This window comes from Spermophilus citellus (genome assembly GCF_964194105.1).
Source record: "Spermophilus citellus genome assembly, chromosome: 4".
In the NCBI taxonomy this organism is placed as follows: Eukaryota; Metazoa; Chordata; class Mammalia; order Rodentia; family Sciuridae; genus Spermophilus; species Spermophilus citellus.
In genome coordinates, this window is record NC_138185.1 from 202,082,213 (window position 1) to 202,107,041 (window position 24,829).

The window sequence follows — 24,829 nt, forward strand, 5'->3', positions numbered from 1 at the left end:
TTTTTTTTTTAAAGAGAGAGTGTGTGTGTGTGGGGAGAGAGAGAGAGAGAGAGAGAGAGAGAGAGAGAGAGAGAGAATTTTTAATATTTGTTTTTTAGTTCTCGGCGGACACAACATCTTTGTTGGTATGTAGTGCTGAGGATTGAACACAGGCCGCACGCATGCCAGGTGAGCGCGCTACCGCTTGAGCCACATCCCCAGCCCTTGTATGTGATTTTGTGTCTCCTAGCTGTACACTTCCTGGTTTCTGATATGATCAGCTGAATAAATCTACACCTAAAATGAATAAAGTCAATGCAACAAAGAAGGGCAAGAAAAAGTATTAGTCCAACCTCTATCAACTGACTCACATCACCAATTTTGGTAGGAATGGTTAACTGCAACCTATTTGAAGCACAATATGTTTTTTTTTTTTGTGTGTGTGTGTGTTTGTGTGTGTGTGTGTGTGGTATTAGAGTTTGAATCCAGGGGCATTTACCACTGAGACAGACCCCCAGCCCCTTAATTTTTTTTTTTTTTGAGAGGGTCTTGCTAAGTTGTCCAGGCTGATCTTAAACTTGGAATCCTTACACCTCAGCCTCCCAAGTAGCTTGGATTATAGACATGTGCTACCATGGCCGGTTTCAATCCCACCAGATTCTTGCATCAGGCCATGTCAAATTGTAATAAACAATATTTGCTTATCCCAGATTTGTGATCATTCTCAATGAGTATGACTGTATTTATATACCCTTGTACTTCCCCAAGAAGTTGGATAATTAATGATTTGTAGGATATAACTGGACCCCCCAAATTTATATTACAATTAAGTAGAGACAACCAGCCACATGCAATATACATATAACATTTTGTCCTCTACAAAGTACAAAGATCCTGCATAGATCACAGGAATTTTGTCTCTTCAAAATAAACTCTTAATTACATTTATCCTGAAACAACTTCTCATCAACAAAGTGACATGTGTGTTTATAATTTTAAATGCCCATACTGACATTTTAATTTGCAGTAACTTTGTGCAAGCCAAAATAAAAAGAAAGACTAGCAGATAAGTTCATTGATTAAAGTTTGTGACTTCTGCAAACCCTACACCTACATCTTTAATTAGTAACTGCAGTGCAAAAGCTATCTGGTATTGCAGACCAATTCTACAGTGGGGAATTAGATGCGCAGCAAAGGTTAGCAATGTACTTAATTTTACAGGCTAGTTATTTTAGTCACCGTAGTCTTTCTTTTACTTTAACTTGGACATGCTAAATATATTCCCTGCATCTCTCCTTAGTTCTTTTATTCACCGTTGTCTGTTTTCTAAAAAAAGTGATATAAAACTTTGGAATATCTCAAGGGCTTAAAGCACTCAGACGCTGAATGACCAAAGATAACTTACACTTGGGACATGAAAACAAAACTGCACAAACAACGACGTTGCTGATATCTTCCACTATGTGCATCTGTACAACATGCCACATCTGATGGGGAGACACAGGATGTGGACTGGGAATCTTTACTAATAAAAGGAGCAATTTCAAAATCAGATCTGCAAAACAACCTTCATCCACTGTTTTTTCATTCTGTTCCCAATCTTTCCCCTATAATACTTGATGGCTACTAAAAGACAAACTGATTTTGGGTACAATAAAGCCAAACGTTCTCTTCACTTGAGCTTTGGTTGAAGAAAAATTAAAATGGTGATTAAAAATTAAAATGGTGATTCTCAGGTTTGTTCTTTGGTCAAGCAGTATAAAGCTTTCTGAAAGAAGTTCCCTTACCTGGTTACAGTATGAAAACAGTCAAAATAGGGGATATTCCAGTTTAGGAAATAGATCAGATTCCTATTAGAATTTCTCAGAAATATAATAGATCTGATTTCCTATTAGAATTTCTCAGAAAAAAGAAAATTCTATACAATGGAAGCACGGGGAAAATCTAGCTCCATAAGCCAGGTTAAAATTGTTTGAGGACATCAAGGATAAAAGAACTAGAATTCAAAAGAGTAATTTTAAGTGGGTCAGCTTCTAAAAGGGTTAAATTAATAACTTTAATCCTGAAATAGAAACATGATAAATGATTTCTGAGCAAGGATTGACCAACATTTTCCTCTATCAGTTTAAATCCTAATCTGGTCCCAGGCCCAGTCAGAGGCTGTCATGATTTTGAAAAGTAGAAAGGAGGCAGAAACCCAACCACAACCATCCTGGAGGTACCAACTCTTGCCACACCACCTGCCAGCAGAGCCCTCACCACGGAGCAGCCTCATTCACAACATGGTGATCAGTGAGGAGGAGTCCATCACCTTCATCAGACAGGCCTGACTAGGCAGGGATTGGGCCTCCAAAATGATGTGTGTTTTCAGTAAGAGGTGGGAGATGTCAGGGTTAGAGTTTGAAAGCACGAAAAAGCACTTAAATTTGGACACACCCTCAGACTGTGACCATATGAAGAAATATTAGATAGAGAAGGAAAAATATCATCTGGTAACCAGAACAAAAAATGGAATAAGATCAAGGTCTTGGGAGCCCCCCACCAGTTACACAGTTGGCACTATCATCGTTTACTGATTTTCTTAAAAGGCTAAACTTATGAATAAAGTTATGACTTTGGTTGATTACTTGACCAGTTAAATAAGGATTTCAAGGTGGGCAGCCTCAAAGACCTGGAGGGGAAAATGTGGAAGGCACTTGCTCCCAGGGGGAGGAGGGCTGGGGGAGTCTCTTGGCTGGAGAGCCAGGGCCAGCAGCAAGCCTTGCTGGACCCAAGCCTGCAAAGTGCTAGAGAGGGCAAAGCCTGGGTGATTAGCCAGACAGGCAAGAGCCAGCATGACTTCACAAGTAGAAGAGCTATAAAATAAAACATGTTTTTAATGGACACAGTGAATCACTTTTTTTTTTAAAGGTGGTTTTTAGCAAAGAAAGGATGTGAAGCAGTTTTTTGTTTTTACTATTTACAAAATGCCACTTAGAGCGGAGGTGGCCACCTTCAGTAGTTGAGGAAATGTCTTTCATGTGAGATGGCCACAGAAGTGTGGTTCCTGGAACTGGCTCAGAAAGGCCACACTGTCCTTGGTGAGAGAGTTCTTCTAGGGAGCACCAAAAAGGCTCAGTCTTCTGTCTCCTCATATGTGGTCTCATCAAAGGGCCTGTCCAGTAGAGGCACCAGCCGGTGGCGGGAATACTTCAGCTGCAGCAGGTCCCCAACTTCATCTATCTCCTTTAAAGCCTAAGACACAGCAGATGAGGCAGACGTCAGTCAGGGACAGCAGGACGCAGGCACGCTTGATGGTTTACTGGGCCCAAAACAATGATGGTAAGGTTGGTGTGTCCAGTGCATTCACTCAAACCAGACCACACACAGCTATGGGAAGAGCTGCTTTTGAACAAGGCCTCAGGCTGACCAGAAATAATGACTTGTGAATAGCTGGTATGCAGGATAAAGGTTATATGTGTATACATGTAATGGCTAGGATATGCTCGGTAGGAAAGGAAATACACTGGCTGACTGTGACTTCCCAAATTCTGTGACACTGCGTAAACCTGCTTAATCTTGTTGCTACAATTTTGTATGACAATGTATAACTTATATTTCAGAGCTGATTATTAGTAAGAAGACACATTCATCTGTTCTCAAACTTAATTTTTAAAAATCAGTATTTTGAGAGAGAAAAAGGACATCAATAGCATTCCTTATGTATCTCAGCAGAAGAAAAAAATGTGAAAAATATAAAAAGCAAATAAGAGCTGGGCTTCAATATGTTATCAGGACAGTGGTACCTCTGAGAAGAGATTTAATTGAAACTCACAGGGAAGCAATTTAAGCTTAAATTTCAGTTGGGAAAAACCATTAACCACTGAACCCTTGACCTCTGACATAGGACTTATTAATTTAAAACAAAAATTCATAGGATTTACTAATAACACAAAGGAAAAGGGTATTTATAAACTCTGACTTCAGAAGAATCTTTTTTCCTTAATGTAAAAAAGAAAAAGATCAGGAACAGAAACCATCCAAACAAACCCACAGTAGTCCAAAGTAGATCTAGATTATAAGATTCCTTCTGAGATAAGGTCTCTCAGTATGTTGCCCCAGCTAGGCCCAAGCAATCCTCCTACCTCAGCCTCCCAAGTCATTGGAATTACAGACATGGACCACTACACCCAGTAGAATAAATTCTTTTTTTTGGGGGGAGGGGGGTTTACTGGGGATTGAACCCATGGGCCCTCAACAACTGAGCCACATCCCAGTCCAATTCTTTTTTTTTTTTTTTTTTTTTTTTAATATTCTATTTAGAGACAAGGTCTCCCTGAATTATTTAGAGCTTTGCTAAGATGTTGAGACTGGCTTTGAACTTGCTATCTTCCTGCCTCAGCCTCCTGAGGTGCTGGGATTACAGGTGTGAGCCACTGTACCTGGCAGAATAAACTCTTAATTGTAGAAATTCTGCTGTGTAGAAATAGGAAGTAAAAAGTCTTCTGCTGTTTAGAAATACAAAATGTCAATCAAATTATTATAATAAACTTCTAAAAGTATAAAAACTCTTGCCGAGCATGATGGTGCATGCCTGTAATCCCAGCAGCTCTGGAGGCTGAGGCAGGAGGATTGAGTTCAGAGCCAGCCTCAGCAAGAGCGAGGCACTAAGCAACTCAGTGAGACACTATCTCTATATAAAATACAAAATATGGCTGGGAATGAGGCTGAGCAGTTGAGTGCCTCTGAGTTCAATCCTGGTAATGCCCCCCCCCTTACAAAAAAATATAAAAACTCTTTGGGATTATTATCAGATCTCAAACCAATTAATAAATATTTCTTTTTTTTAACTTTTATTTTTTAGTGGTGGATGGACACAATACCTTTATTTTTTTATTTTTATGTGGTGCTGAGGATCAAACCCAGTGCCTCATGCATGTTAGGCAAGTGCTCTACCTCTGAGCCACAACCCCAGCCCCGAATTAATATTTCCAGCAAATATATATATATATATATATATATATATATATATATATATATATATTTATTTATTTTTTTTTTTTGCGGATGTCACATTCTAAAGTTTTATGAACTTCCACAAAGCATACCTTTTCAGCGGCAGGGGGGTGGGGGGTGGGGATAGAAGCCAGGGCTTGTGCATGTTAAGCATGTGCTCTACCACTAAGCTATACCCTCAGTTCAGAAAACAAAACTTTACAATTTAAGGACCGAGGGCTGGGGTTGTAACTCAATGATAGAGCGCTTGCTTAGCACACGAGGTCCTGGATTCAATCCTCAGCATCACATAAAAATAAATAAATTAGGCCTGAGGATATAGCTCAGTAGAGTGCTTGCCTTGCATACACAAAGGCCTGGGTTCAATTCCCAGCACAACATACATGCATGCATGCATACATACATACATACATATATACATAAATAAATAAATGAAGTTTAAAAAACTTGAAGACTGAAATCTTAGATATGAAACAACAGCATATCAAGAGGCAATATCAAGAGATGAGAATAAACTGAAATCATAAATAATTAAATTCAGTAATAGTTATGAGCCCCAACTATACTTGGCACTGTGACAGGTGCTGAACATATAGAATGAGACTTAGCTCCTAACTTTCGGATTTATGTATGGGAAGGCTGGAATCTAGCTCAGTGGTAGAGGATTTGCCGAGCCCATCTTCCATGAGGCCCTGGGTTTGATCCCCAGCAACACAAAAATAAAAGTCTTATTTATCAAGAGGAAAAGACCTGAGCAAGTTTCCTTTAAGTGGAAATATACAGAATGAGTTGCACTCAGCCAATCAAGGAGGAGAAAAAGCTTATGACAGAAAATTCTACATACATGACAACAACCAGAAAGCTTGGAACAGAGCCAGGATGGAAAGGGAACTGCACAACTGTGGAGTCCGTAGAGACAGAATGGTATGATGAATCTGGAAAATTCTCCAGAGTTTGGTTGACACTGGGTCTGGTGCGATGCTACACACTTGGTAGTTCTTTTGTAAATGGCAGTTTTAAGTAGCATTGGGCACCACTGCTGTCTTAGGTACTCAGAGAACATTCGGATCAACAAATAATTGGTTTCATGTATGTGATACATGGGTTCTTTTAGTATAAGGCATGTTTATACCAAGATGAAAGTGTCCACTTACCGTATCAAGTATTTCTTTGGTATGAGCTGCTGACAGGCAAAACCTGGCTCTGGACTCAATAATTGGGGTAGCAGGAAATCCTACCACAACTACACCAATGTTTCGCTTTAGCATCTCTCGTCCAAAGGCGCTACAAAGGGGAAAATGAGGAAAAGAAATGAAGAACAGTATAAAGCAAGGGTCTTGCTGTCTGGAATGATTTAAACTCTGGTGAGGTAGACATCACTTCCTCTAACTTCTTCTAAAGTTAAAACTGACAATTCACAACTCATTTATTCAATCTTAAGGTGGTGGTCTTCTGTATGATTTCCTTCACAAGGTAAAAGAATATAATTGGCAGAGACCAGTTGTAATAGGGTTTGCCTAAAGAGATTTGTAATTACAGTCTTAAAAAAAAAGTATCCTTGTTATTAACAGTGGTTCAATGGCAAGATAAACTTGCATTAAAAACCTGGTCCTTAAAATGTTAAGCTTGGGGGGTGCTCGGGGAGACTGGAGGAACTCTGATTGGGCAAATGGGAGGAAGGGAAGAGGAGGGGGCATGGGGGTATGAAAGATGGTGGAATGAGATGAACATCATTACCCTAGGTACATGTATGACTGCACATGTGATGCAACTCTACACTGTGCACAACCAGAGAAATGGAAAGTAGCATTCTGCTACTATGTATAACTAATTAGAACAAATAAAAAAATGTTAAGCTTGGCAGTTTCAATAGTCTTAAGGTTATGGAGATAGAGAGAACTGGCTATAACATGACACAGATCTGCTGGCAGAGTGACCAATCGGCAAGAGGCCTCTAGTTTCTGTCAGGTAGCTGGCCAGTGGCTTTGGCTAATTGCTCACACTACCTCTCACTCCAAGTCAGCTGTCCTATGGCCTTACTCTACATCTGAATCTTGACTAAATAACATATCCTAATTTTCACTTAATTTTGCTTATTAAATTATGCTGTTCTATTTTTCCCTCATTGACCTACCTTATTTCTATTTTACTTTTCCATTAATATCTTCACAATACTTGTTTGAGAAAAATATCCTGCACATCTGGCAATACATCAGTGCCAGTCTTTTCCTACTCTCTAACACCTGAACAGCTTTCTCCATGCTCCCAGGTCAGATGAGCCCGAGCTCCCCGTACCTGTTGATCATGCTCCCTAACTGTCCAGCACATCACCCCAGTTCTCCTCCACCCTCTTCAGTTTCACCTGTATAGACAGATGAGGCACAGTCCTCTCTTAACAAAGCATTCTAGATTGAGTCCTTCAGATCTGATATCTCAAGTATACCTGTGATAATTCCACTGGGAGAAGATTCCCCAACACTCTCTTTGTAGGACATAATGCTAACTCCCTCTAATTCTGTATTGAAATCTGCACTCTTTTTTTCCCCTTAGTAAGCATCTCTTCCCAACTTCTCTCTCATAGTCTTTGGGATCATCATTCTTCTAGGCTCCCCAATTAATTTTTCTCTCTTATATTCACTTCAATAAACATTTACTGAGTGCCTCTGAGTGTTGGAGACTGAGGTGGATACTGGGGATTCAAAGATAAATATAAATATTTGCTCCCTTAATGAATTTAAGCAAATGGGAGAAATGATCCTTATTCTAATTTTATACCAAAAATCTGGATCAAAACTCACCCATTCAAAAAGATATACCTTCAGTTCTTGGGAGGCTGAGGTAGGAGGATTACTTGAGACCAGGAGTTCAAGACCAACCTGGACAACACAGCAAAACCCTGCCTCAAAAAACAACCCCACTCTCCGACCCGGGGTTGTGGCTCAGTGGTAGAGTGCTTGCCTAGCATGCGTGAGGCACTGGGTTTGATTCCCGGCATCACATTAAAAATAAATAAAATAAAAGCTATTATGTCCATCTACAACTAAAAAAGAAAAAATAATTAAAACAAACAAAAAACAATCCCCCATCAAAAAGAAAAACACATCAAAACAAGGTACCTTTTTAATGGAATCCATACTAAGCAGATCACTCCTTTATTCTACAGTTCCAGTGTAATTTTGCATACAACTGTTCGATATAATTATTCAATGTAATTATTGTTCATTTGCTTTTCAAATGTCTTCTAGTTTCATTATACATCTGGACTTCTCAAATACAAAGAAAGCTGTCCCAGGTTGAGGGCTTCCATTATGTACATCTCACACAAACCAAAGCAGCTGGGGTAATCAGCACACCTGGTAAATATCCAATAACATGCTCCGCTCGACCTTTCTGACCTCATGGCCCACTGCTCCCCCTTGGGCACTGTCCTCCAGCTCCAGTGACCACTTGGCTATTCTTCAACCAACTAAGCATGTCCCTGCATGTGGCCTCTGTACAGACTGTTCCTCTTTGCTCAGATTTCATCTTCCCTTCCCACGGAGGCTTTACCTGTCCCCTATTTAATGCTATTTCTGCACACCTACAGGTCCTCTCAATCCCCATATGTAGCCTGCATTATTCTTTTTTTGATACACGTAATATCTTTGAGCACACATAGTGTAATATCTTCTAATTACTACATTTGTCTGACTGTTGCCCCTCTAGAATGTAAGTTCCACAAGGACAGAGATGTTTTGTGTTTTGTTCACACATCCATCCTAAGCACCTGGAAGACAGCGTTAAACTTGGATATTTGTTTAATGAAATGATAATAAGTTTACACATCTTGCAATTTAGATCCACTATGTCAACTATGGCCTAACTAACAAATGGACACAGTGGAGAAAAGATAATTTTTCTAACTATAAGCCCTAGTCTTTTATCACAGGTGCCTTAAGTCTAATGAAGGACCACTGAGTGACCTGCAATAAAACATACCCAATTTTGGCTGGCATGTAGAGCATCAAAGGCACCACTGGAGAATCTTCATTTCCATAGATGATGAAGCCCATCTCCTTCAGTCGTCTCCTGAAATACCTAGTGTTCTCGGCTAACTGCTGCACACATTCTTTGCCTGGAAAATTGTGGGAGAGAAAACAAAATGATGCTAAGAAAAAGGAGTAGGAAAAAAAGACAGCAGTCTCTTCCTATCGCCATTCTATCTAAATAGGCCTATGCTTGTTTCTTCCATTTCAACATCATTTTTTTGCATGATAACTATGTGAAATGTAATAAATATGCCTCACTTTGCAATCTATCATTCTTGCTGTTGATAGTAGTTTTTACATAACATGGAAAAATAAAGTTTAATGTCAAAAGTTTCCATGACATATTAGCATCCCCAAAGAATTTCTGCAATTCAGCACTCCACATATCTTTGACAGTAAGTAGGATATTTATTATCTTCATTTTAGAAGTTACAAGAGTCTCAGGTAACTTGCCCACATCACCCAGTAGCAGTAAAAGGCACAGCTGACACTAGAATCTAGAACTTCCAATTTCAATACTCATTCCAACTAATTATGTTTAAATCACTTTACACATAAGTCCACAGGCAAGGAAATTTCGATGCGTCATTCCTATTTGGCAATGGCCCTCAGCAACTTAGACCTCAAATTTTTCTCTTAACCATTTCATTTCACATTGTTTAAAAACTCTAATCAGACAGCAACAGTCTATATGTCATAAAGTAAAATCATATTTTAAATCTGATTTTACTCATCTTCCTAAAATACAAATAGATCAAAACACATTTCTTTAATAATTCTTTAATTTAACTGACTAAATATCTGGCCAAGTGTTGACACTATGGCCCATCTATGAACAGATGTTCAAATAATTGTCCTGTTTTTAATAAATCAAAAAAATTAGTTTGCAAAGGGTTAAAAAATGTTTAATGGTCTTTTCAACCATAAATAATTGTGAATAAAAAAAGTTTGCAGTAATTTTCTCACATATATCGAAGCATAATCAAGCAATCAAATATACAGATGGTTAAAAAAAAGTGTCCTTAGAAGTAGGATACTGATGGAGCTGGGGTTGTAGCTCAGTGGTAGAGTGCTTGCCTCGAATGCATGAGGCACTGGGTTCAATTCTCAGCACCACATATAAACAAATAAATAAAGGTCCATTAATAACTAATAAAATATTAAAAAAAAAGAAGTAGGATACTGATGGAGCTGGGGATGTGGCACAGTGGTGGAGCATTTGCACAGCATGTATAAGGCCATGGGTTCAATCCCCATCACCAAAAAAAAAAAAAAAAAAAAAAGAGAGAATATTAACATATTCATCATTCATGCAAAGCTATGCTAGATAAGTTGGCCAAAAATAACCCAGAATTAATATTCCTTATGTACAAGTTCATCAGAGAAAAACAGTCAACCTTTGTTTAGACTAGTTACCATGAACACCAAGGAACAACACTTAGGTCAGGTCCTATGTCTTACAAAGAGCAGACACTAAAGTGTGTCAGATTTAGGTAAGTTGACAACTGATGATCCAAGTACCCTATTTTCTCTGAGGCACTATCAATACATGCTTTACGCTACTTTCATAGGAGACTCCCACTTCCTGTCATTACAGCATCCTAGGGATCAAATTCACCTATTGTAAACAGCAGAAGATTGGACAAAAAATACAGCACAGTGGTTTTTAGACACTCAACACAGGGAGTGCAGGACTATGCTGCCCGGGAGAAGGGAAACCAAGCTAAACCTTCAGGTTGCTCTGTGCTTCCTGGAGGCAGGTACTAGATTGATGCACAGAGAAGGGGAACCCAGTTTTGTCAGTTGAGGACAGTTGGGTTTGGAGCGGAGAGTTGTCAGTTGTGATTAGAATTGGGGAGGCCAAGGTGGCTAGATTATCTTGGGTGTACAGGAGGAGGAATGTGCAGAGTGCACATGGGGATCTACAGGGGGCAGACTCCTTGAGTCCTGGGAAGGGTATTGATTGATAGGCATACACAAGAAGAAAACTATCAGGGCTGGCATTATAGCTCAGTGGTAGAGCGCTTGCCTAGCACATGAGAGGCATTGGGTTCAACCCGCAGCACCACATTAAAATAAATAAACAAAGGTACTGTGTCCATCTACAACTAAACAAAATATTAAAGACAGAGAGAGAGAGAAACTATCAGATGATGGGGAAAGAAAGGGCCACCAGAAAACAGCACTCACACAGAGCTTTTTTATTTTTTTAATTTATACCCTTCAAAATGGGAGAATCTTACAACACATATAACAGGGTCCTCAGAAGAGCATCACCTTAGAAATGAAACTAAATTAGCCCTGGACTAAAAATTGCTCTTGACCCACTCTAACAATACTTAAAAGCAAGTCTTGAAAGGATCCAAGAAAAAAAGTCCAAAATTACCTAAAGGAATACAATAAAATACAGCACACAACAGTATAAAATTTACTATGTCCAACACATAAAAGAAAATTGCAGGGGCTGAGATTGTGGCTCAGTGGTAGAACACTCTCCTAGCACGTTTGAGGCTCTGGGTTCGATTCTCAGCACCACATAAAAATAAATTAATAAAAAATAGGTACTGTGTCCAACAACAGCAACAAAATAAAATTGCAGGCATTCAAAGAAACAGGAAATGTGACCTTATGTCAACAGAAAATATCAGAAATGACAGTATTAGCAGGATGTTAAAATGTTATTACAATTATGCTCTGTATGTTCAAAATGGTACAGGAAACACGATGAGAGAAAATAAATAAATAAATAAAAAAGGACAATCGAAACACACAATAATGCTGACGGATCTCAAAAACACGTGAAATGAAATAATCAGACATAAAAGACAATGTCATATACAAATCCATTTATATGAAATTCTTAAAAAGTCACGATCACAGTGGCAGAAAAACAGATTACTGTTTGCCAGGGAATGGGAAGGGGACCGACAGCAAAGGGGCACGGGGGACTTCTGAGGATAATGATGTACAGATGGCTAAAAAAAAGTATCCTTAAAAGTAGGATATTTTATACCTTAGCTGTGGCATGGTTACAAGAATGTATATATTTGTCAAAACTGTACAGTTACTTAAAATTGGTGAGTTTTATTATCATATGTGAATAATCTCTCATTAAATTTGGTTTAAGAATTGAGTGACACACATGAATATACATTTGATTTTTTCCCATGTATCTAGTACATTTTTCTTATTACAAATAGACTAACCTCAATTAAGATTTTTTTTTTCATTCCACAAAAATGAAGACAAATTATCAAGAAAATAATTGTTAGAGAGATTTAGGCCAGGCGTGGTGGCTCACGCCTGTAATCCCAACAGCTTAGGAGGGTGAGACAGGACAATCTCAAGTTCAAAGCCAGCCTTGGCAACAGAGAGGTGCTAAGCAACTCAGTGAAACCCTGTCTCTAAATAAAATACAAAATAAGGATGGGGATATGGCTCAGTGGCCGAGTGCCCAAAGTTCAATCCCTGATCCCCGCCACCAATCCCTGCAAAAAAAAAAAAAAAAAAAAAAGATTTAGATCTTGACTTTTTCGCTGATTGCTTTATTAATCTAAAGAAGATTTAAACAGAAGGAGGTAGGAATCTCATCCATTGTCATCTATTCTCTCATAAGAAAACATTTTTAATATAATATTCATATACAAACCTAAAAATACTGAGAACAGGTACTTAAAATCTCCAACCTCTAAATCCTTATGCTGCTGAGTAGTATTTCATGGTAAGGTATACCACAATTTTACTTCTTCATTTATGTGTTGATGGAAATCAGAGTTGAGATTATTAACCTTCATTTTGGAAGCTATAAAGTACACAGTAAAAAGAACTATCTCCTATTCTAGTTATTCCAAATAAGGGACATAAGAATTGCTACAATTACTAGTCAACAGTTCAGTTTCATTTGATCCTAACTGCTTAGGTAGATGGCAAAAGAATGTACTATTTATACTTTATAAATGAAGAAACAGGCTCAGATGTCAAATTACTTTCTCCAAGGCTTTTTATTCATCAAATGGCAGATCAAGTTTATTTATTTATTTATTTTTAGTTGTAGATGGACACAATACCTTTGTTTTATTTTTATGTGGTGCTGAGGATAAAACCCAGTACTTCACCGGTGGCCAGGCAAGTGCTCTACTACTGAGCCACAATTCCAGCCCTGAGATTTAGGTCTTTTGACTCTAGTCCAATGCTTCTTCCCCCATACCACACAAAGAAATTATCCATGTTTCAAATTTTAAAGCTTAATGCTTTACTGGGTAGCAATATCCATAATTTACTTTGTAACTAGCATTTATGGGCAAATGCATGTGCTGAGGGTGAATGGGTAAAGGAGATGCAGGACAAAGGAAAAGCAGTTTTTCCAATAAATTCATCTTGAACAGCAAAACTAATAATCAGTGATGAGCAGAGGGATAAAGACTAAAAGAGTCAAGACTATCTAGAAAAGGAATTCTACTAATATTTGATGGAAATAATAAAAATGATAGAGTGAATCACAGAAATGAAGTATCAGATTATCCTTCAAACTATTAGACTAAACCATCACACTTTCAACAGTTAACTGGTTTTGAGCTTAAAAAAAAAAAGGCAATTTGTATGGGTGTGTGTGGAGGGTGGGTACTAAGAATTGAACCCAGGGTTCCTCTACCACTAATCTACATCCTCAACCCTTTTAATTTGGAGACAAGTGTCTTGCTAAATTGCTGAGGCTGACCTTAAACCTATGATCCTCCTGCCTCAGCTTCTTGAGTAGCTGGGACTACAGGCATGTGCCATCATATACACCTACCCAAAATTGTCAATTTCTTATGGTTCAACTTAATAATTTCAAAGAGACTAACAGGAAAATAATGTAGTCAAATAAATGCAGGCAAATCAGCAGGCTGTGGTATGTACATATGTTACCTTTACTTTTTTGTGTATGTGTGGTACTGGGGATTGAACCCAGGGTGCTCTATCATTGAGCTAAATCCCCAGTCTTTTTATTTTTTGTTTTGAGAGAGGGTCTTAGCAAGTTGCCCAGTCCACATTACACTTGTGATCTACCTGCCTCAGCCTCCTGAGTGCCAGGGGTTGTATGTGTGTGCCAGAGGGCCTGGCTAGTTGTTCTTTATTCTTGAAATGATACTGAACTTTAACAGATAATGCAGTCATCCCATTTTGAATTAAATACCATATAAAACACCAGTTAATACTAATGCAGGTAGGCTAATGACTATTGAAGTCTAATCTGCCCGAGTTTTTTTTTTTAATTTTTAAAAAATATTTATTTTTTAGTTTTAGGTAGACACAATATCTTTATTTTATTTTTATGTAGTGTTGAGAATCGAACCCAGTGCCTCATGCATGCTAGGCGAGCGTGCTACCACTTGAGCCACGTCCCCAGCCCCTGCCCCTGAGTTTTAAGGTTTTCTTTTTTTGGTACCAGGGATTGAACCCAGGGGTGCTTTACCACTGAGCCACATCCCCAGCTCTTTTTTATACTTTATTTCAAGACAGGGTCTTTTAAAATTGATATAGAGATTTATGTTAATGTAAATTAATGGAGCGCTCGCTTGCATGACACATTTGCATTAATGGTGCCACAGAGTCCAACAGTAGGACAACAGCTCTGCCTCTCTCAGCTAGAAGTACCTTGGGCTCAGACAGGAGTCAGGTATGACTAACTGCTGCTCTTACACTAGTTCCAAGAACTGTTAAGAAATTTGCAGGGTAGAAAATCTTGGATGCAATAAAGATAACACTTTCAAAAGAGACAACAAACTAGGGATTAAAAAAAAATTCCAAATTCCTTTCATGCTGAACACTTAAGCCATAGCATCTTTTATACATCATTCTAGTAATTTTTGAGAGCAAAAGCAGACTTAGTAAGCTTTTCCACCTCTCCTGTTTACAAACCAGGTGTATTTAAGAGCTATTTTACAACTGAGAAATTAAACTGATGCCCAGAAAGGTTAAGTAACTTTTTAAAAAATACTTATTTATTTTTTAGCTATCGGTGGTCACAATATCTTTATTTTTAAAATTTTTATGTGGTGTTGAGGATTGAATCCAGTGCCTCATGCCTGCTAGGTGAGTGCTCTACCTCTGAGCCACAACCTCAGCGCAAGGTTAAGTGACTTAAAAGTGGAGGACACAGGGTTTGAATCCCCAGTTCTTTTGGTTTCAGACAGGACTCTTAACCATAACTCACCGATTTACCCCAGCTCTGGTACTAAGTAGGACCGACTAAGGAGGAATGTTAGGCAATGCTGCCACCCCACATCACGTGGCCACATCACAGTGGCTGGGGGTATAGCTCAGGCATACAGCATTTGCCTGCACATGACCACATTACCACACCACAACTGGGTGATCCTCTGATCTATTCCACCTACGCAGAGTGTGTGTGTGTGTGTGTGTTTTGCAGATGCTACGTATGAACTTCTTTTGTCTTGCATTTTCCTTTCTAATTTCTAGTCGAGATTTCTGCTGAGCAAGGTGGCCCACATCCATAATCCGGGTGGCACAGAAGGCCAAGACAGGAGGATTGCAGTTCAAGCCAGCCTCAGCATATTAGCAAGGCCCTGTCTTAAAATATGCCTGGGGTTGTGCTCAGTGGTTAAGTGCCCCTGGGTTCAATCCCTGGTACCAAAAAAAAAAAAAAAAAAAAAAAAAAAAAAAAAAAAAAATTCCTGACATATCCCATCCTCCAAAGGGGCACCCCCATAAAATATTTGTCAAACCATTTCCAGTGTTTCCAGGAAGGCTGTTATTAGCATTTGGGGCAGAAAATGCTGTCCTAGTTGTTAGACTGTCCAGTGCCCTGCAGAACATTTAGAATTGCTGGCCAGAAGGTGATAAATGTCAATTTTGCACTCCCCACAGCCCAACCTATGACAACAAACAAACCAACCAAAACCCAAAGTAAAACAAAACAAAAAACCCTATATTTTTCTTAGGAGGATGGTAAATTCTTGGTTGGCTGAGAACACTGTTGGCCCTAAGAGTTATTTCCTCATATGGACTGTGGGTTTTTTTTTTTTTTTTTTTTTTTGCTTGTAACCTTAATATCAGAATTGGAGACTTACAACCACACATTAGCTATAAGATACTGAATCTTGTGGTGGGAGGGGAGTTATTTGTTTTGGGTACCACGGATTGAGCCCAGGGACACTTAATCACTAAGGCACTTCCCCAACCCTTTTTATTTTGAGATAGGGTCTAAATTGCCCAATCTGGCCTTGAAATTGTGATCCTCCTGCTTCAAGCCTCCCTCAGGCCTCCCCACACCTGATTTGGGTGTGTTTATATTTCCCTTAGATCCAATTACTATATTTATTCTAGAAAATATAAATGTGGGACAATATGATATATTTACAATTCAAAGTTACACGTGAGAAAATACAAGAAAAAGCATGCACTAATCGGTCAACAGTACACTTAAAAGACAATACCATAAATAGGTTATCTCTTGTTTTTTTTTTTGTTGGTGTTATTGTTTTGTTTTGTTTTTTTCACTTTTGGTGCTGGAAATGGAACCCAGAGCCTTGCACATGCAAGGGCAGTGCCACTGAGCCACATTCCAGCTCTGGGGCCTCTCTTCAGTGGGCCCTCTTCTTATAAATTTTTTGCATTCATTTTTTGGAATTTTAATTCTGTTCTCTTAATTGGAACATTACAAATTATTATAGATAAATTCCCTCCCATTACTCTACTGTTTTCCTCCTCATTCTTTTATTATTGTTGTTATTGTTAATATTATGAGTTTATTTTTATTATTCTGGGGGGATTTAACCCAGGGACAATTTATCATTAAGCTACATTTCCAGACCTTTTTATTTTGTGACAGGGTCTCACTAAGTTGCTCAGGGCCCTCTTATGAGATATACGATTTACAAAATTCCCCCTATTCTTAAGCTGTCTCTTCACTTGCTTAATGGGTATCCTTTGAAGCACAAAAGCTTTACTTTGATTTTTTTTTTTTTTTTTTTTTTTTTGCAGTACAGGGATTGAACACAAGGGTGCTTCATCACTAATCTATACCTTCAGCCCTTTTCATTTTTGAGACAAGGTCTCTTACTAAATTGCCCACGCTGACATGGAACTTGCAGCCCTTCTGCCTTAGCCTCCAGAGTCACTGGGATTACAGGTGTGCACGACCATGCCTGGTTAAAAGCTTACATTTTAATAAAGTCCAATTGAATTATCTTTTCTTGGGTTGTTTGTTCTTTTGGGTGATAAAACTAAAACACCACTGCCTGGTCCACAGTCATGTAGATTTACACTATTTTCTTCTAAGAGCTTTATAATTTTAGCTCTTACATTTAAGCCTTTGATCCATTTTGAATTAATGTTTTGTTCATGGTGTGAGATAGGGGTACATACTTCTGCATGTGGACTTCCAGTTTTTCCATCATCATCTGTTAAAAAACACTTATAGATACTAGAGGGATTATAGATTGGTATTTTGTAAAAATGCCAATATCTGCTGAACCTAAACATTGGCCTACTTTAGGATCCAGCAATTCTATTTCTGGTTACATATACCCAACAGAATTGCCAACCAAAAGACATGTGTAAGAATGTCACAGCAGTATTCTTAATAACAGTCAAATCAGGAAACAACTCAAATGCCCACCAGCAGAATAGATAAACTATAATACATTCAAGCAATGAGATATTAGACAGCAATGAAGATGAATTATTATTCTACCCAAACACCCAGATGGATCTCAAAGACATGATTAGTAAAAGAAGAGAGACCCAAAAGATGATTACATGTACTGTATGATTCCATTTATATGAAGTTCAAGAATGGGCAAAACTATTAAAGCACAATAACAGGGTTGGGGTTGTGGCTCAGTGGTAGAGCGCTTGCCTAGCATGTGTGAGGCACTGGGTTTGATTCTCAGAACCATGTATAAATAAATAAAATCCAATCCATCAATCAATCAATAAAGTATTTTTTAAAAAACCCAAAAAACAAAAAACCCCAGAAGTAGGCACAAGGCAGGCTGCATTGGGGTCACTGGGGATGTTCTACACTGTGATCTGGGGGTTAGGCAGATGACATGTATCTGCTCATGGAATTTTAGACCTAAGATCTGTGTACTTTATGAAGGCCAATACTACAATAAAAATAAAAATTCAAATGCTTGAAATGTTACCTTAAGTATTGAAAACAAAAACACCATTTGGAACTGAGGTTAACTTTCTCATCTCTCTATTCATAATCTTAATATGGACAATTATTATCATCTAATAATCACTCTTTTACAGAGAGAGAGAGAGAGAGAGAGAGAGAGAGAGAGAGAGAGAGAGAGAGAGAGAGAGAAACATCTGGGGGGCTCAGGCATTCTCCTCTTGGCCTTTGTTCCTTAAGACAAACCTGAAAAACACCTGACATTTTTTGGTGCTGGGTGCTCCCCAAGTTTGCAAGGCAGTGGAGGTGGCATTGAAACAGCACTTAAAACCTCATCCCCAGGCAGGAAATGAAGAGATAAAGCGCCCACCCTCAATGTTTTCCCCTTTTCTCTCTTAAGACAATCCTATGAATGAATACACAGAACAGACAATACTGGCTACAAACGTATTTATTTTCTTTCTGTGTATCTACTTTCCTTCCCCTATAGACACTTCCTGAGATACTTCAGCATTCCTTTTTCTCCTGCATACAGTGCCAAGAAGGAGAGGCTGAGGGAAGGTGGACATAACAAAACTAGTAATTCAACATAAACCTGGTCCAAATTGCCTTTTAGGAAGATATGAAACAATATAACTAAAAGGCTGAAATGGAACACAAAACTATTCATCAAAGAAAAAGTTAAAATGACACCTCTGCAGGAATAAAGCAAGAACAAATGGTTCATGTTCACTGAAAAGGTCAATTTGGGATTAAAAAAAAAAAGCTTAAATAACTCTGGTTGAGCATAATATCAATATGTAACAAAAGTTCTCCTGAAACATTTTTTAAAATATTTTTTTTAGTTGTAGATGGACACAATACCTTTATTTATTTATATTTATGTGGTGCTGAGGATTGAACCCAGGGCCTCATACATGCTAGGCAAGTGCTGGTACCACTGAGCCACAACCCCAGTCCCTGAAACAGTTTTTGTAGGGGGAAAAAAAGTGCTCTCTAGGATGACAGCAATCTGAAATTCTGAACATTAAATATGGCAATATTGGCAATGTAATACTTTCTCAGGAAAAATACCTTTACTGAATTTGTGTTTAACTCCCATTTAAAAAGGGGTCAGGCTGAGTAGGGGGTGGGTGCACATGCAGACAGACATTCAAGGAAGGCTGGACTTGGGTCAGGGCTTACTGATGTTCCTGAACTTACTAGATAACCCTTAGGTAAACAGGACATGCTTTACATGTGCAAGCATATCCTTTAATAGTGAGAGTTGCTGGGATTCCTGACTCTGGTTATTCAGGAAATCAGATTTCCAAAAATAACTTTTACTTCTTCCAAGAAAGGGGAAGAGGGCTGGGCATTAAGATTTGATACAAAAATTAAGAAAAACTACTCCCAAATCTCTGGGTTTTCTGATTCTAATTTTCATTATAACAATAAACATGCACATCTTTCTTTTACAATAAATATGAACATCTATAAAAGTCTCAATAAAACCTGTCAATCTGTTCCACTTCATATCATTTACTCCATATGATGAAATGCTCTGTTAAATCCAATCAACATCAATTAAAGAAACATTCAAGCCAGGTGTGGTGGTGCATGCCTGTGATCCCAACTACTCAGGGGCTGGGACAGGAAGATTGTACAATTGAGGACTGCCTGGGAAATGAGAGAGACCCTGTCCCAGACCCTCCCCTCACCCCTGCACTCAAGTGTCTGTTTTTTGAGAAAGATGACAAATTTACAAGAAAGTGAACAATTCAAAGATACTAAGGAGGCACAATCCACAGATAACTGTGACTAAATACAGGGGTAAGGATTTCTAGTTTCAGCCTCATGAAGAGTGCTGCCGCTGCCCGAGATGTAAAGCGCAAAAGAAAAAGCCAGTGCAAGGGGAAACAAGCAGGAGAGGCTCCAACTCAAGAGAGAAGCTCGATTTTGGAGGAGCAAATATATTTAGAGTCCAGAGGTTTGAAATGGAGTAAGTCAAGACTACTGTTCCAAATCGGAAGTTAATGACTGTTGGGATGACGAAAAGGAGGCCGTGGATAAACAGACCTGCCACCCGCCCCTTGGCGGGGGTGTTTAGGCTAATGTAATATTATTTAGTCCAAAGCCACTTTTTTTCTATGTAAATAAAATACAAGCGGTAACTTCTGAAAACAAACAAAAAACAAACCTCTTTCAGAAACCTAGGTCTCTGTCGACCATCAGAGGAACTGTAAAGGTTCAACACTAAAATTCGTCTGAACAATTTTCTGTAGCTTAGATGAAAATCATGCAAATTAGTAAATATAAGCATTTTTAAAATTTAAAATTGTTATTTTCTACCAATGGTTTTATGTTTCCAATTTTTGAAAATTCCAAATAAACCAAAGATCATTGGTGAAAGATGAAGGACAGAAGTAAAAAGACAAATTAGGTCACAGAAATTTTTCCTATGATCCGTTTTAAGGCATGCCTCTACTGTGTCCTTCGTTAGTTTGCTCTTTTATAAGTTTCTGTTGCTGTTCTTATGCCTTCATGTGTGGTCTTGTATAGTCAAAATAAACTGCAAACTCTGAGGGCAAATACTTTGTTTTGGTTCTTTTTCACTGTAGTACCTGCCTCAAGAAGGCACAGCAGATATTCAAGCTGAAATACTCTGAGAAAATGAAAACCTGTGTCTCTATTTGAACTAATTTAAATTACAAAACAGAATAACCTATAATTACTTGATAAATAATCAAGTATACAGCAAGGCAAATAATAATCTAGCCTATTAGCAACTATCTAGTACAGGAAAAGCACTCTGGAACTCAACACAAGGGCTCAAATTGTTGCTCTCCAGTTAGCAACTATGTGACTCTGGATAAGTAAATTAATCTCCATTTCCTCAACCTCCCAATTTCTTCACTTGTAAGAAGGAGAATGATGTTTAATAGTGTTCTGAGAACCTAACGGAAAGCACTTAAAACTGTGGTAGTGGTTGCTCCTGTGCTCTTCCTCTGCTATTCAAATCTTCCACACAAGACCACACACTGACCCTGTGGCCCAGCCTTAGCTCTGAGATGAAATCAAGGACTGGCCTGTTTATCCTGTTGTTTCTAGGTCTCCATTTTCTAATTTTTGGTATACCCTTCATCTTTTTTTTTTTTTTTTTTTTTTGTACCAGGGATTAAACTCAGGAGTGCTTAAACACTGAGCCACATCCCTGGTCAATTTTATTTTTTTAAATTTTATTTTGAGACAGAGTCTTGCTGAATTGCTGAAACTGGCCTTGAACTTTCGATCCTCCTGCCTCAGCCTCCCAAACTACTGGGATTACAGGTGTGTGACACTGCGCCCAGCTATCATACACTAATTATCATCCAGGGGAGGCAAATTACCTTTGAAAATTTGAGTACTCAGGACAGCAAACCAGATGCCTTCCTTTTCTGAAAGCCCATTACCATGACAGAGATGGGACCAAATTGTCTGAGACAGGCATAAAGAGATGCTTACATAAGGTAATTTCCCCCCATTTAAAAAAATTATTTATTTATTTATCTATCTATCTATTTATTTATTTATTAATCTTTATTTTGTTTATTTATTTTTATGTAGTTCTGAGGATCGAACTCAGGGCCTCACATGTTCGAGGCAAGCGCTCTGCCACTGAGCCCCAGCCCCAGCCCCTAAAAATTATTTATTTATTTTTAAAAATATTTGTTTTAGTTGTCAATATGTGTGCTGAGAATCGAATCCAGTGCCTCCCATATGTGAAGCAAGCACTCTACCACTGAGCCAAAACCCCAGTCCTCCCCCATATTTTTTAATTGGTGCATTATAATTATAATATAGAGGTAGGATTTGTTGTTACATAGTCACATTAAGGTCATTTAAAAACTCAAAGTCATCAGAAAGTAATTTTGAATATAATACAGTAAAAGTGAATGAGACAGAGATAGAAATAGGGAGGGGGAGGGGAGGGAGAGAAACAAACAGAACTAATAATTCTAAGTTTCACATATTAGCTTTTGTCAGGTTCTTTGGTGGCATCATGCTTCTGGATTTATATCCTGGCTTCATCCTCTAACAGTTGTATGGCTTTAGCCAACTGAACCTCTCTTACCCAGTTTCCTATTCTGCAAAAAGGGGTTGAAGATAAAGTTGTCTGAAGAAAATGAGATAATGTAGAGCGCTTGCCTAGCATGATGAGGCACTGAGTTCCATCCTCAGCACCACATAAAAATAAAATACAGACATTGTATCCACCTAAAAAAATAATTTAAAAAATTTCAGAAAAATCAATGTTTTTGGTATCCAATAAAATGTAAAAACATAATTTCTGAATTTCTTTCTTTTTTTCCCCTTTTGGTTCTAGGAATGACCCGAGGCTTCATGGCTAGGCACACACTCTACCACTGAGCTATGAACCCAACCCCATGAATGAAATTCTAATTGTGACTTGAACTAAGGAAAACAACAAAAAAATAACCATAGATCCAAATAGATGATATAGTAAAAAAGTCCCTCTACAAATGTTTTTTGTTTATTTTTTGTACTGGGGATTGATCTCAGGGGCACTTGACCACTGAGCCACATAGCCAGCCTAATTTTGTATTTTATTTAGAGACAGGGTCTCACTGAGTTAGTTGTTCAGCACCTTGCTTTTGCTGAGGCTGGCTTTGAATTCATGATCCCTCCTGCCTCAGCCTTCCTAGTTGCTGGGATTATAGGCATGCACCACCAGTCCAGCTTCTAGAAATGTTTTGAAGATCAGACGTCAATTAAAGGAATAATACACCTTAAAAAGACTAAAAACTATAAAAATATAACAGACACCGCTCTTATCTGCTAATAAAATGAATTTGGCAGCATATTCTCAGTTAACTACACATGTGGGAAAAGAGGAAGATCCAGCAGCAAAGGTGACCAACTAAATAAAAAATTGGTCTCCACTGGAATTTAAAATACATTTTATTATTTTAAAAGCAATTTTTTTTGTATTGCTAACATCTGATTTTGGTGTAAGTTCATATATACCAGTTCTATGAGAGTAAATGACTGATACACATGTTTAGTGGCAGAGGCAGCTTATGATTACAAATGTGCCATGTATGATCTGTTCACAGGCTAAAAACATGTGTAATAATCAAAATTCAGGAATAAGCACTGAGGCGGGCTTACAAAGTCTTTTAAATATACAAAATAAACCAATTAGACCCAAAGCAACACATTCGTCCATGGCAAGTAACCCCTCCCTTGCAATGTCTGGTGGTGGCCTACCTCTACTTCAGTTTCTCCTTGAGCTTAGAAATGGGGAGGTTCTGTGTGCATGGACAGGATGTCTGGATGTGCATACATTTCCCACTTAGCAGGGGCGAGGTCTGGGTGGAAATATGTCCTAACATCACCACCATGGAGATTACTTCCAGTGGAGGCCAATGCCTGTCCTCCTGGGGTTCTGGCATGCTGATGACAATGCTGTTTCTGGTCAGTACTCCCAGGCTGCAGTTACACTTATGATGCTTTATGCAGCATCAAACACTTCAACAAATCCTACTTTCCTACTGATCATTACTGGCTGTGTCAACTGTTTCCTTGAAGAAACCTCTAGAAGTCATAAAATGTACACTTGAACATATAGCATAATTCATATATGACAGGGAAGAGAAGAAAGAATGGAGTATACCATCAACACCCATGTGGGGATAAATAAAGAGCCTATCACCCAAGAGCAATCCCTGTTCTGTTAGAATAATTAACTCGCTGGTTAAAAGCTTAAGAGGACAGTTGGCCAGGCTCCACTCTCACTAGTAAACAGCTCTTGGAAATTTTGGGGAAAATTAACAAGAAATAATAGTAATATTATTATTACTATTATTACTTCTGTTTTTTAAAGAAATATTTAAAATATTTAAGGGAGAATACACACCAACCTTACATGGGGTGTTTTCAGATGAGGTACACACATAAAATTCAGGAACAATACAACACTTCATTGACCAAAATTACATTGAGTCCCAAATTTAAAATAACGTAAAAATTTCCCACTTGTTTCCTGATTTATGGGGAATTCATAAGCTGATTGCCCTCCTACAGTATAATTTCCTGCTCTTTCGTTATTCTTTAAAATTTTTTTTTGTTTTAGTCATAGATGGACACAATACCTTTATTTTATTTATTTTTATATGGTGCTGAGGATTGAACCCAATGCATCACATGTGCAAGGCAAGCACTCCACCACTGAGCTACAACCCCAACCTATCTTTCATTATTCTTAAGAATAATTAAATACTGGGAGGTGTCCTGACAGTTGTCTTGACAGAACTCATGTGTTTGCTGATCTTTTTTTTTTTTTTTTAATATTTTTTATTTTTTAGTTTTCAGCGGACACAACATCTTTGTTTTGTATGTGGTGCTGAGGATCAAACCCGGGCCGCACGCATGCCAGGCGAGCGCGCTACCGCTTGAGCCACATCCCCCAGCCCGTGTTTGCTGATCTTGTTAAAATTATGGAGTAAATTCTAACAACTCTAGAATAAAACTTCCCCTATAGCTGTTAAAAGGCAATCAATATCCTCATTTCCTTCCTTCTCATAACTGATACTGTCAAATATTTCTCATCAAGTGGTATTACTAATATGCTATTGCCAAAAGGCAATAATATTAACAAAAATTATTACTTATATATGAGTTCAAGCAAAAGAAGAAATCTGTGGAGAATATATATCAA

The 24,829-nt window shown here is 38.2% G+C and overlaps 1 protein-coding gene across 1 annotated transcript in view; it reads right to left on the reverse strand.

Annotated features, from left to right (window-relative positions):
• Positions 1 to 426: 426 nt before the first annotated feature.
• SPTLC2 (serine palmitoyltransferase long chain base subunit 2) overlaps positions 427 to 24,829 on the reverse strand; it is a 109,217-nt gene continuing 84,814 nt past the window's right edge. The window contains exons 10-12 of the mRNA XM_081291284.1: positions 8,953 to 9,088; positions 6,129 to 6,258; positions 427 to 3,213 (exon numbers count right to left, since the gene is read on the reverse strand). Coding sequence (XP_081147410.1) covers positions 3,094 to 3,213; positions 6,129 to 6,258; positions 8,953 to 9,088 — 386 coding nt within the window. The 3' untranslated portion in view covers positions 427 to 3,093. The remainder of the gene's footprint in view (positions 3,214 to 6,128; positions 6,259 to 8,952; positions 9,089 to 24,829) is intronic.